General features: G+C 41.5%; 1 protein-coding gene across 1 annotated transcript in view; it reads right to left on the bottom strand.

The window, feature by feature from the left end:
* Positions 1–13,549, bottom strand: part of vav3 (vav guanine nucleotide exchange factor 3) — a gene marked incomplete at its 5' end in the record, with an annotated part of 90,738 nt that overhangs the window by 73,354 nt on the left and 3,835 nt on the right. Inside the window, 1 exon segment of the mRNA XM_080514882.1 lies at positions 302–418. Coding sequence (XP_080371008.1) covers positions 302–418 — 117 coding nt within the window.

The following is a 13,549-nucleotide window of genomic DNA, read 5'->3' as shown; positions in this document are numbered from 1 at the left end:
AGCTTTGACTTCGGAGTTCAGATGTGTCGGGGAAGCCACAAAGTAGCCGCCGACTGTGTTTATTAGCACCTGTAATGATAGGATGAACATCTAGCAACGGTCGCGCAGAGGCTGCAGACAGTGGATTTTACGCATAAAGATTTTCATCATGATTCCAAATCTTAATATTTACATACAAAAGCGTTTGACCAAGTTCCGTATTTTCACAGCAACGGGAGCGAAAGTGCTTCAGTGCGGGCTTTGGGGACCGCTCGCAGGCACAGTGATGGAGGATGCAAGCCGTCATCGCTTTGCGTCTTACCTTTCCAAAGTCCCTGACGTCGAAAAGGTCGAAGGCCTCAAACAGCTCGCTCCTCCTCAGTCCAAACGTATCGCTGCACGCCGCCAGGAAGGTCCGGATGTTCTTCAGGCACAGAAACTGCAGTTGGGGGGGGGGGGGACAGAAAGGGGTTCAGTCGTGAAGGGAATCACCAATAAGTGCATCACGGATGATACCACCCATTATTAATTCTCTTTTTTTTCCTCATCCAAAGGGTTATGATGTGTATGTCTTTTTTCCCCCCCTATTCTGCCTTCTCACTTTCACTCCAGCTTTCTAATCAGGCCACGCAGCGGAGGACACTGGAGGGCCACATTTTCTGAAAGAGAGATGAATCACTGTTTATGGGCGCCACGAGAGCATCTTGTTTCATTAATATGAAGTATTTTCTGGTGAAATAGGGCAGTGGAGTGGTGTCTAATTAGGAAAAGATAACTCGATGGAGGATGGAGAGAATGGCAGAGATCTTATTTACTCCTACTGATAGATACCGTCTGATGTTGCTGCCAAGAGCATGTAAAAAAAAAAAAGAAGAAAAAAGATGGCTGCTTTGAGCCAAACAGATCTCAGACGTTCCATAATCGATCACTAGATATGTTGAAAATCAATAGACGAAAGTTTCCTAGTAAAAAGTTTGGAATAAATCATGATGAATAAAAACTAAGTAGAATCTAAAATTATATTTAATGTCTATTTTCCATTGGGATTAACAAGGACGGAGCCTTTCTGTGTTTATGGCCTTTCTTCAGCTGATTTTTATAAACTGTGGCCTTAATCATAGAGCTGAGTCTGCACCTTGAGACAGGAAAAATCAAACAATCAATGACACTGATAAACAAGGTTGTTTACGGAGGTTGCGAGTGTTCTTCCTGCCGCATCTGCAGCCTCACACTTGTGCTAATGATCCTAATGGGGCCCCATCCAGGAACTATTTATCCAAATTATGCAGCACCACTGAATGCCGGTGAGGAACATTAATCAATAACGGAGAGAACACAGGACGTGAAGGCTGAGCTCTGAGGAAGGGTTTCTAAGCTGTGTAACATTCGTTTTGAAGAGAGCAAAACTTAGAAAGTGTCGATACACTGTTAAGTAGTGAGCAGGATTTTGCTGACTCGGGTATGTAACAACATATTTTCAGCGATCTTAAAATGACTGACTGTGCACCTGACATTTAAATTGTTTCTGAGAGAGCATTATAACATCGTGTCCACTGAGAAGTGCTCATATCCCCAATAAAACAACTTTACTTCTATGCAAACAGTTTGTGTTTCCAAGAATTTGTGATTTCACAATGATGCACAGAAGCGTAAGATCCGACTCAAGGTGAATCTTTTCTGTAAGAAATAAAGAAAATAAGAGTTTGAAGATTATATTCAGCCAATAAATAGTGACAACTGATATATTTGAAGACACTTTGAAGAAATAAACATTCCATTTTTATATTGTGCTTGTATTTACTTAAATAACAGGTTGAAAAGTCAAATATCAATGTGATTTTAAGGATAATCACATACATTATGTTTTGTGTGGTCTGCTGATGAAATCCCGTTAATCATTGTGACATGGGGGAAAAAAACATAATTCAGCAGAAGGGACCATGCCCCACCACTCAACCAATCTATTATACATTTATAATTGAAGAAACTTCAGTACGTAGTGCTTGTATTTCTTTTTGTCGAAACAACAATTTAAAAAAAATCTAACCAAATCAAGCTAAAGTATCTAAAAATATTTTTTTTAAACTACACACATACACAGGTGGCATGATGAATGTTTAGATATTTAAGTTGACACTGAGGTTGAACTTCGAGAGACCTCTACAGTTTAAAGTTGAATAAAGCATTTCTTGTTCAATATTTTAATCAATTAAAAATTTTCTGACACATCTCCAAAATGACACTATATTCACTGCTCACTTGCTTTCTGCCCTCTATTTGTTTTGATATTTCCCTCATCACTGGTACCACCTTCTTCTTTCTACACTTAAGTAATAAGTTTTGCAGGAAGAAGCGTTTCGTTAGCCGCTTCCTGTTTCTTAAAAAGAACACAGTATGTGCCACCCCGGTAACACATGAAGTCCATTCTCAGAAACCCGACTCCCTATATTTGACAATTCGTGAGAAAACAATCCAGGCTGTGCCGTCCTGGAAAAGGCCATTCCGCTAGGCATGACACACCTTCCTCCATTGCACTGTGCAAATGTAGATATGCCTGCATGGCAGGTGTCCATGCATCAAACATAAAACTCGTCCTCACTCCAATTGGCTTTACAGACGGTTTTACAAGAGAGAGAAAAGCCCTCAGCTAGTGGGCTGCAGATAAGAGCAAAGCAACCAAGCCGTGAGTGAATAATATTGAATGTTTACACTTGTACACATCACTTTCTTTTATCAGACAAGCACATCTTGTCAGCCTGGAGTCTCTGGAGAGTCCCGAAGGACCTCGGTATATTATCTGAGGGAAGCAGCTTCACAGAGCACGTATGAAAGACGGCGGCTCTGCTGCACTGAGCCCAAGACAGAAGGAGAGGGAGGTGGTTGTATTAACAAGACTGTAGCAGCATGAGGCAACTACTCACTGTTCCACTGGCAGCTTTTCTTCTGCATTAGTGACTCCGTGGCTCAGGAAGTCAATGGACTTGCATTGTTTTTGCATGCATGCTCTGGATGTGCAAACTTTTGATTTAAAAAAAAAATATGTATTCTAATTGCATAACATTGGATTACCAAGTGGAGATACATGGTTTTAACAGTTTCTTTGCGACTGAAACAAGTTCTACACATAGCATTCAGGCTATATTTGAAGTGGAAAGCAAGATACAGAGACAAATAATGAAAGGCAATTAGTTCAACCTATAAGAGTGAATTTGTATTATTTGAAACATCTGATTTGGAGTGTTTTGATGTTGGTATTAACTGAAAAGCTGCAGTTTAGAAAAATTCAAAAATTCAGTTTCTGTAGCTTTTCAATTTGAAAAGCTACAGAAACTGTTTTTGTTTTTCCAACAGTGAGTATTTTATTAAATCACAAACATGTCTCAACAATTTAACTTACGTGGGACAGACATAACCCCCCTCCAGTTAAGAATTTAGTGTCTTCCAGCCAGAACAGTCATAAAGAACAAGCAGCAAAGCTCAGCTCACGCTATGAAACCAATATGTGGTTAGATAGAACCCGTCATCCGCCACATACTGTTGACTTCCAAAACTGTGCAGTTCTGAACAGTTTGGAAAGAAAGATCTTGCAGACATAGATATTATCATTTAGCCAGTTTCGATTCTTAGTCTGAAGACTGAGAATCTTTTTGTTCATTTATCAAATATGTGCAAATGAAGTTCATAACGCCTCTGCATGAATAGATGAACGCCTGTCTCGAAAAAACACAGACAAAACCCCCCCCCAAAAAAACACAGCGTTACAGCTATTGGGAATTGTCCTGACTCAAACTGAATCAATGTTGCTGCACAGATCAATGTGTTCCAAAGAAGACAGCAGACATGCTCTTTCTGTGAAATGAACCCAGAATAGACAAAGCTGTGACATCGCAGCAAGACCCCCCACCCCCCATCCTCACCCCCACTCCACATGCTGACTCGGTTTCGATAGAAACGCATAGTTTATACAAGGGCGGCGTACAGCGGTCTTAAAGTCCCACCAGTGAGCTTCATTTTCTCAGTCCAACCATGTGGAATATGAGTGTGAAAAAATTCCTTTGAGGGAAGATACCTCGCTGCTGTGTTTTTGATATGAGCCGGGTCGTGCTCTGGATCCGCAATAAGTCGAAGCGCCGAAGCGCCATAGCAACAAGCTGGAGCCTTTTTTTATGGCCCCAGTGTGTATTGTGGTGCTTAATGAAATCCTGTACTTGTTCTCTCATGGACGTGCACAATGAAAGAGCGTGGCTTAAACCTCACGGAGCATCAATTAATGGCAATAAAATGGACGCATCTCTTGCAGGAATTGAGGCCAGTGCAGAAAAAAAAAGAAAATAACAATTGAATTTGGTATTTAAAAGCTCTCACAGCCGGTGTGTCTATCTCATATGCTTATTGATGGCACTGTCAGATGATTAGAGGAGAATGGGAGACAGACACAGCCATAAAGAAAGTACAGAAACTAGATTAAAATATATTCCAGTCACGTTTTAATGCTGGGTTGGTTCCCGTCACTGAAAAACTGCATCTACTTTCAATTAAATCAATGAAAGTTGGCTGAGAAGCTCCAGTCAGGACTGCTCGAGTCAACAATCCACACAATTCCTTAAAAAATGTATTATTTTGTTGTTCTATGTTTTAGTAAAAGACAGTTTATTAAAAAAAAGGATGCTCGAATCTGCACCATGTGCATTTGCAGTGTTTGAGACAGTAAGAGCAACTACTCCTTGAGCTCAGACCAAAGTGTGCTGCAAGAGGTGTAAAGTGGTGAAAGTGTTCATCCTCAAACATATTTCCACTTCATATAGTTTCCTGCTTCAACCACCAGACTACGTTCAAGATAAACAGATGAGATTTCTCATGTCTTTATCTTCTTCACCTTTCATTCTATCAAGAACTGCAAACTAACACGTTCGTCTATGTTACTGAATCGTGGTGCTTCGACATTAGTTTGCTGAATCTGTACATTTAGACCCTGTTCACATGACAACGTTTCAAGTGAAAATGCATCATTTTAACATTTTTGTTTCAGGAAAGTTTCGTGTTTACTCTGTAACTTTTTGAAAATAAACGTCTCTTTACATGAAAATGGCCCGAATGCTGAAAATGAACATGCGTGTGGAGAACAACACCCTATTAATATTAACAATGGCGAATACAAGGACATTCATATGGACAGACCACAAAGTTTGATTGCTGGTTACCCTCTTCCACTGATTCTCAAACTGTGGTACATGAAGCAAAGTTGTGTTTTGCTTTAATTAGATCTTTATATTAAGTTCTATTACTATCCAAAAAGTAAGATCAATGCCAGTTTGGCTATTATCCCTCCCCCTTCCACAAACACAGGAGGTGACTTTGTGCAGGCAACCGCAGTGACAGCGAAACAGTGCAGAACGAGTTAGTCAGATAAACAACAAATGCTTGAGTAACATTAAGGTTTTAGTTGTATCATCATCAAAATACACGTCCTGGCCGGCAACCAGTTATAAACAAAACAGTCGACACTAAGCCTATATTGATAGCTGGACTGATTTAGCAGTGGCTTTTAAAAGAAACAGTCTTGATATATCTTTATTTCATACACGGCAGCTTGGGTGTAGTTGTAAGGCTGTTTTTGGGGGGTTTTTTTCACCAGATTGTATGAATTACAGCAAATATTGTTATGTACTGATACTTCATCAATAATCTACATTCTTTACCTAATGATACAATTGAAACAATTATTAATGATGTTATTGTTGAGCTGCTGGTTGCACACTGTCTTGACAATATAAATAGTACCTTTCCTTTACACTTTGGGAAAAACTGCAGTTTTCTTTTATGTTCTGGCTGGCTGTATTCATGAGTGTTAAAGAGGAGATGCAGCTTCTGAAGATGACTTGTTGTAATGCTGCTGCTTTGTACAACAATGGCCGACTCATAATAAGAGTGAACGTGTCTCCTTGTGAACTGTCCAAAGATAATCAATTAAGGTTCTTATTATATGAAGGGCATGAAAGGGTCATATATTTCCTCAGGTGGCAGACACTGTAAAATGTTTGGAATCACTCCTCTGTACTCCAGCAGTGAACACTGTTACACCTGAAGTCTAGCCATGGTAAACTTATCTTTTTATGTTGTCTTCAACAGCCTATTCTGGAAGAAAACCTAATTAAAATGCGCATATAGGCCAGCAGGTCCATACAGCCAGTGAGGCTATTTAAGTTGTAACTTGTAAGTGGCGTATGACCATTGGGTCACTTCCATGTCATGTTGGAGCTTTTGCCAGCTGTGTATCCAGGAAAGCGGAGGTGGAGAGGAGGCGAAGGTCTGCTGACACTGACAGAAACATTCGTCCCTCCCTCCCGTCTGAACACCATCTCACTTATCTCAACAGAATAATGTCAACATCAGGTTGCGTTCGTCTCCAGCAGCACAATGTGGTGACTGACTCAGTGGTCCGGGCTTACTAAACTGTGTTGAAAAACCCTGACGGTGCATACAGATGTGTCTTTCCAGTCACTTTTTCCCACACGTCATGACTCTGAATATCCCTCCGTGTTTAACAGCGTCCGACACGGTTCTTATCGCACTGCTATCTGCCCACATTTCCGGCAAGTGACGGCTGTTTTTGCAGGAGTTTGGAGCAATGGTCACCGCCCGCATTACCAGAAGAGTGGATGTGCATAACAATGGTCTGTGTTTCCAGGAGATAGTGAGGTAGCTGTTGTGCGCGACTCCTGCTAATCCTCCCATTCAGTGTGCCGAGTAATTGTGGGCAAACAGCGCTATACTATCAGGAGGAGAGGAAATGAGAAATTGTATTTTTTTTTTTTTTAACCGATGGGGAGAAAACAATGTATGTAAAAGGGGTAATTTGTGATGGCCAATTCACGAAGCGCCACCTGATTGACAATGTTTTGCATAGTTTCTTTTTTTCTTTTTTGGGTGGTGGGGGGGGGGGGTTATCCCACATGGCGTGCATCAGACCCATTCCAAGATGCAGCAGGCTGCTGTTTTCAGCACAAATGTTCCCATAAAGCCAGTGTTTGCTGCCTTGCTCGCAGCGAGCGGCAGACAGACAAAGCAAATAACAAGCTGTTGGAACAGAAAAAAAATCGAGAGAATCTAAATGCCCCATATTTCCCTCAGGAGGTAGCGGAGATCCAAGCAAAGATTAGAAAGAAAATTAAATTGTAAGCACTGTTTTAACTTTATTAGCTTTGGAGGTGCTGCTTTAGCCAAAGCTAACTCAAGCATTTTATTCATTATAAAAAATCAGTGTGTGGAATCTTTGCGGATCTCACTGAATTTCCTACCAAACTCAGATGAGTAGATTTTTTTTATTTTTATTTTTCCCCAAATAGAATCCAATCCAACTGCATTCATAAAGCGCCTAAAACAACCAGAGACTACCAAAGTGCTGTGCATATGCATTACATTAAGATAAAACAAATTAAAGTAATATGCCTGAAATCAGAGATATATGAAAGACAGAATAAAAACATTTTTTTTAAAAACTATAAAATTACACAGCAATACAACAGTAAAACATGTAGATAAAGAATCTGCAGCCTACAAAGCGTTAACAAATTTATGAATAATTTACCTCTTTCACCGAAGTTAAATATTCCCAAAATTCATTCTCAGAATAGATATTTATGCTCCAAGCCACACCGTACATCACCACCTGGTCTATCATACATTCCACACTAAAAGGCACTATTGACAGAATATGTTCAACGCCGTCTGCCAACATTAGTAAACATAAAGGTTAATTGTGCTCCGGGGGCCCCGACCAGCCACACTGACATTTAGTCTGAACAATCACCAGAGGAACTGAAGATGACAGTGGCTGACGTCTCTGACGTGATTCTGAAAAGCTTTGAGAATTCACACTGCAGGACCTGCGTTTTGATTCCGAAGAAGACAAAGGCGTACAGCGAAGGCGTACAGCCTGGCTCACCAAGCTGCTTTCATCTAATGACAATGAGGCAATAAGGGGAAAACCCCATACCTCCCCCCACAACACCCCTAAGTGTCTCAGAGGCCATTTTCTATTAAACCCTGGTTTTAACCTCTGTGACCCCCAGCGCATACGCAAAGCTCACTCCATCCCCCCCTCCGCTAGATAAGAGAATTGAATTAGTGCAACTGTGTGAGATATGAAGCCTCCCGACTGTAGCCACGCCGGTGCTGTAGTTTCAAACGTGCGTGACTGGTTGAGAAAACAGGATTGTCAAAGGGGAAGGGTTGTGGGGAGTTGAATGTCATGTAGAATGTAAAATGTGCAGACTCGACGAGCGAACACTGAAGCATGAACGGCGTGAGCCGACAGTGTCGCCCCTCCACCACCCATCTGCATCTCCTCCCTCCTGCTCCCTCTGATTTTTCAATCTCTTGAAAGGCTTGGTTTTAAAAAGCACTACGGTGTGGTTACAACTCTTTCAAATGCGCAACGCGTAAAAGTGATACGTCTTGATGAGCGCTGCCAAAAAAAAAAAGGCACAAATTTGAGCTGGAAGAACATGAACAATTCATCGGGGCCTGCCACGGTGGAATAGTTGGGAAAATGGATCTTCCCATGAAACGGTAAAAATACATCTGAAGAAGACACTGGCCTGAATGTGACCCCATCTCTCGCCTCTATTGCTTGTATGTGCTGCATTACACATGTATGGTGCCTGAGCTGCGCTTCATCTATCACTGGTGCTCATTCCCACTCTGTCTCCATTACACAAATAAGGACTTTCCCATTTCCAATAGACAATAGTCATCCATCACTTCCATCCTGACTCAGTCTGCATATAACACCTCACACATATCTATCCCAGCTGGAAAATATATAAGGTCACTAATCTAATATGCTTCATCCATGTCCGTTCTGGGTCCAAACGACGAAAGAAAATGCATTTGTCTCTTGTGCACACTTTGTTCTCCAGAGGATTTCTTCCCATTAGCTTTCTGCAAGGAATGATGCAGTGCTATCTGTCGCTCCAGGTTTCCACTGCAGTGGACATGGATATGAACAATGTCGATGGCTGGAGCTTGGCATCATATGCAAAGACAACAGCAGCCTCTAAGTGTTTTATATTGTGTTGGAGGTGCAAAAAAAAAAACCAAAACAAAAGGAGCTCTGCAGCAAATAAAAGGCCAATTTCCTGTTGTTAGCATCCGTGTCTCGGTCTCCTCCCATTTTCCTTCATACACCTGACAACACAGATTCATTAACAGCTTGAGTATAGCATTGGCGCTGTGCTGTTGTAGAGTTACCAAAACCAGGTAGCATTAGTCTCAATGAGCGTGCTACCGAAAATGAAGTGGCTGATGATTTATGAATGAGTTGATTATTTGTGGTACTGCCAGTAAAGACAGTGAGGTAGTTTACCGCCAGCCTATGAACGCAAGGGAAAGAGCCACCACTTACATTTCAGTCTGAAGGTTCTTATTTCGGCTTTAAGGTTCTTTGCTCGGTTGCAAATGTTCGCTGTGCAGGTGACGTTTTCAAGTTTTACATTACGTTCAGTTAAAAAATATGCAGTTCACACTTTTATCGAAATAATGCCCCCCCCCCCAATGCTGACCTGAAGTTGGTGTCATTGTCTAAGACTCCAGATTGCAGCTTAACATTTCAATCAAGCAAGAACAGGGCAAAAGTGCAGTAATCATTTGCTAATGTGCTCCATGCCGCTTGTAATTATTGTGTGCGAGGAAGCCCTCAGCAGCAAAACGTCACTTATGATGATGATTGTTTGCCAGCAAAGACAATAGACTAGTATTGACATCCTGAGAGCTTTCAAAGGCACTCAACAGTGATTAACTGAAGCATCCACACTGGAACCGAGTAACGCAATACACATCGATTGCACGTACATTCTCCATCGCTGAATATCTCCTAATAAAATCAGCGTATACATTATCTATGGTTTAATGTGCAATGGATCGCAGCCTTTTCCTGGCCGGCTGTAGATTGGGCTTGTTACCTTGGCGACGGAAATGAAAGGTCAGTTCACAACATAGTATTGCCTTCGTGCGTACGTCCGCGGCCGTGCCACTGTGCATAAAGGCATCGAGGAATATGTGGCGTCGTCCTGGTGGTGACAAAGCGCCAACAACCAGAGAGCCGTCGAGCGGTAACAGAGAGGTCGTGGGGTCGGCGTGCGGCACGCACGGTTGCAGTAACACGGCGTTTCCACTGTGACAGGGACAGTCCCTCCTTCAGAATGAATCAAAGCCGGTAGACGAGCCTCAGAAAGCCAGTAGGTAGCCGTCGTCAGACCCACGAGCTGTGTTTGCACACTTTGCACGTTGCATATCAATCGCGTGCAAATCGGTAGTAGGCATATTATTTGCATGCAAATTTAGTCAGCTCAAGGTGTGAGTATGCATGCAATATAGATGAGATTATTAAGTGCGGTATGGCCATTGAAATATGACCCTTATTATGTCTTCTTGCTCCCATTCATACAAATCAGCTGACAAGCTCAACGGCAGCTAAAGTACCTTATATGACCCGCTGCAAATGTGTACTTTTGTCAGCTAAAACTTGGTTTTTTTTGCAAATGGGAAGCTAATTTTTTTAATTTACTGTAGGCATAATGCTTTACTGCAGTTATTTAGGTCTGCAGCAGTCGTCTAAGAAATGCCACAAGTCGATTTAGAGGTATAAGTGATCAGTTATCCCGTACTTAGTCAATGTTGCTCAGAGTTTCAGCAAATTGGCAAATCTATTAGTCTTGTACACTACTTGTATGACAATGGGTGAAAGCTAAGTCCATCACAGAACAAACAGAGGAAGAGAGACAGAAGCACATCTAAACCCCATGAGCAATTTACGGCCACCAATTAACCTCAAACGCATGGTTTGAACTTTTAACCAGACGCAATCCACTCACACACGTACAGAAAGTCCCAGCCTGGACTCAAACCCATGACCTTCTCATGAGGAAGCGAGAGTGTCAACCATAACAAAACCATACGGCCTGCAGGAGGCTAATGCTACTGCGGCTATCTGATTGGACTGATTGCTTTGGGTAACAATATTATTACCAAGGACGCTCTCTTTAGTCTTGAATTAACCTGGCCTGACAGAAACATGAAAGATTAGGCCAGATTATAGAGCATCCCTTCAAATGACTAATGTGACCTCATATAAACCTGACCAGTAAATCCCACACAGGTGACAGAACTTTATGGCACTTTAGGCCAAAATGAAGGGGACAAAATTGGGGCAAGAGTTCCAAATAACTAGTAAATTCATTACTTTTTCAATAATACTGTATCACTGATCTTTTTAGCAGAAAAAGCTTAAACATTACTAAAAGCACATCTATGTAATTTACTAGTTGATTGATATTCAGCAATTAAAATTCAAAAAGTGATTTCATAACTTTGTGATTAATAATTACACTTCCTCCTCCGATGCACAACTGTTTTATTTTTGTGACAGTAACAGTTTCCCTTGTTGCTTATATTACCACTTGATCACAATTCAATATCTAATTTGAGGGCCTCGATTTTGCAGAGAAAAAATTAAATCGAACTTTAAAAGCCAACGTTTAAGACGCCGCCTGTCACAGTTCACACAGAATCACGATCTGTTACAGTTATGCAACTTCTATTTCCTTAGGCCACTGTATCTTTGTTGTCTCACTGTGCAGCAACCAAAAAGAAAATGAAGACATCTCCATCTCCGTCTCTGCCTCTCTCTCTCTCTCTCTCCCTCCCTTTCTCCTACATTATCTCAAACAAACTTTTGTCTGTGCATGTGAAGCTCAATCCTCGGAGCCTTTGAAGCCTGCTGCAACGGAGCGCTCGCTGTGCCGAGCCGGCTTTTCTCCTCTTTTTTCGACATCATACAACTTTGGTCTCAGTTTGATCAAATATACATACACACCATGTATAATCTGGAAGAGTGGCCTCTAAGTGCGCTTTATGGACAATTGTGAAATCACCTGCCGAGGCCGCAGAGAGTTTAATTCAGATGCTTACCTGCTGAAATATAGACAGGGAATGACACCAGCAGCCTAATTTAGAGGGCAAGTCTAAAACAAGTAAGCAGAAAAGTTTTATGATCAAAGGATAAGTCTGATGCTACGTTGCTTGATACTGCAGTGCTTCGTGTCACACTATTATAAACAGATCATTAATTCATAAATGTGGTTTACCTTTAGTGCACCTCTGTGCTGCTTTAGAATCTGTTTAACTGTCTATCGACGGACTTTGTTGCTCGCTGAAAAGACTTTTCGCTTCTTGACGCTCGTTAAAATTAGACCTGATTCGTACTCTCACTTACTTTCACTTTCCAAAAAATCAAAAACAAGCCACAACATCTTTGAAGCAAACTCTGTGAAGAGCAGAGTGAGGGTTTTTTTTGTGTGTTTTTTTTCTTTGAATGCTGCTCGAAGAGAGAGGCGGCTTTTCTCCTCATTGTGTCTGACATCTCAGTGCTTTGGTCTGAGCTTGATCGAGGGCATGTTTGGTTTCGCTTCCTTCCTCTATTCCATTTCCTGATTTCCTGTGCACGCCGTGGCTCTCGGCTGGCCTGTGTGAGAACCTTTAAGCAGCTGCTGGGTTCACAGTAGCTTCGAACCACGTGTCATGGAAAGCAGGGCAACAGAGAGGCTGCACCGGTTCATTGTGTCATGGCACAATTTCCATCAAAATAACTGCATCAAACTCCAAAGCGGCTTCCTTTTTATGAGTTCAACAGATAATTGTCGTGAATTACTGGTTATTCATTTGTTTTTATGGTAAATTTGTCTCCATTGTGGCTTTGAAATTCAAATAAAAGTACATGTATGCCCTCCTGTCAGCTTACAGAAGCAGGATGTGGAGGACAACGGTAAAAAAAACGAGATTCAGCAAAACAACGACCCCCAAAAACACCTCACGGAAAGACATGCACGAATGCTGTACGAATCACCACATGGTCGAACCGTTGCACCATGACAAGCAATCCATGCTTCCTCTTCCGAGCTCAAACCTTGATTTCCACTGAGCAAGACAAAAAAAAAAAAAAAAACAACTACTGATTATGTGGCACTTTCTTTGGTAGAAAACTCAAAAGCTGCATTTGCCGTGGTTGAGCCGTGTCTAGACTATGTAAGTGGCTCGTTACAGGCCCGTTGAGCTTTGATCAAAGAGGGTGAAAATTTGACTTCACGCTGATCTTCAAACCTCAAACAGAATGTGAGTTCTATAGTTAGGAGCTGCAACCTCTACCACCAAGCATGTTTAACTTGCAAAACAAAAAAACAGCACAGCTTAAAATACCCATTTATGACACTAAAACAGTTGTGTGAGTGTCTACACTAGAAACTGCTGTTTCAGTTTGCACAAAATAATGCGCAAACATCACTCTCATCACTGATAATATTAGCGGGACCGAGTTGAGGTTGAGCCATCCTTGGTTAAAATGTGCAGAAAGTTGCTCTGACATAACTTTACATGTTGCTTTCTCACTATTGTTTACTGGAACCGGTTCACATTTAAGGCAACATTTACACAAATACATTTCAAGTGAAAACGCAAAACTTTGCCCCCCCCGTTTCCATGGAGACAGAGCACTTGTAAAAATTTCAGCCTTGGG

Source organism: Blennius ocellaris (genome assembly GCF_963422515.1).
Source record: "Blennius ocellaris genome assembly, chromosome: 19".
In the NCBI taxonomy this organism is placed as follows: domain Eukaryota; kingdom Metazoa; phylum Chordata; class Actinopteri; order Blenniiformes; family Blenniidae; genus Blennius; species Blennius ocellaris.
This window is presented reverse-complemented; position numbering and strand designations above follow the sequence as displayed.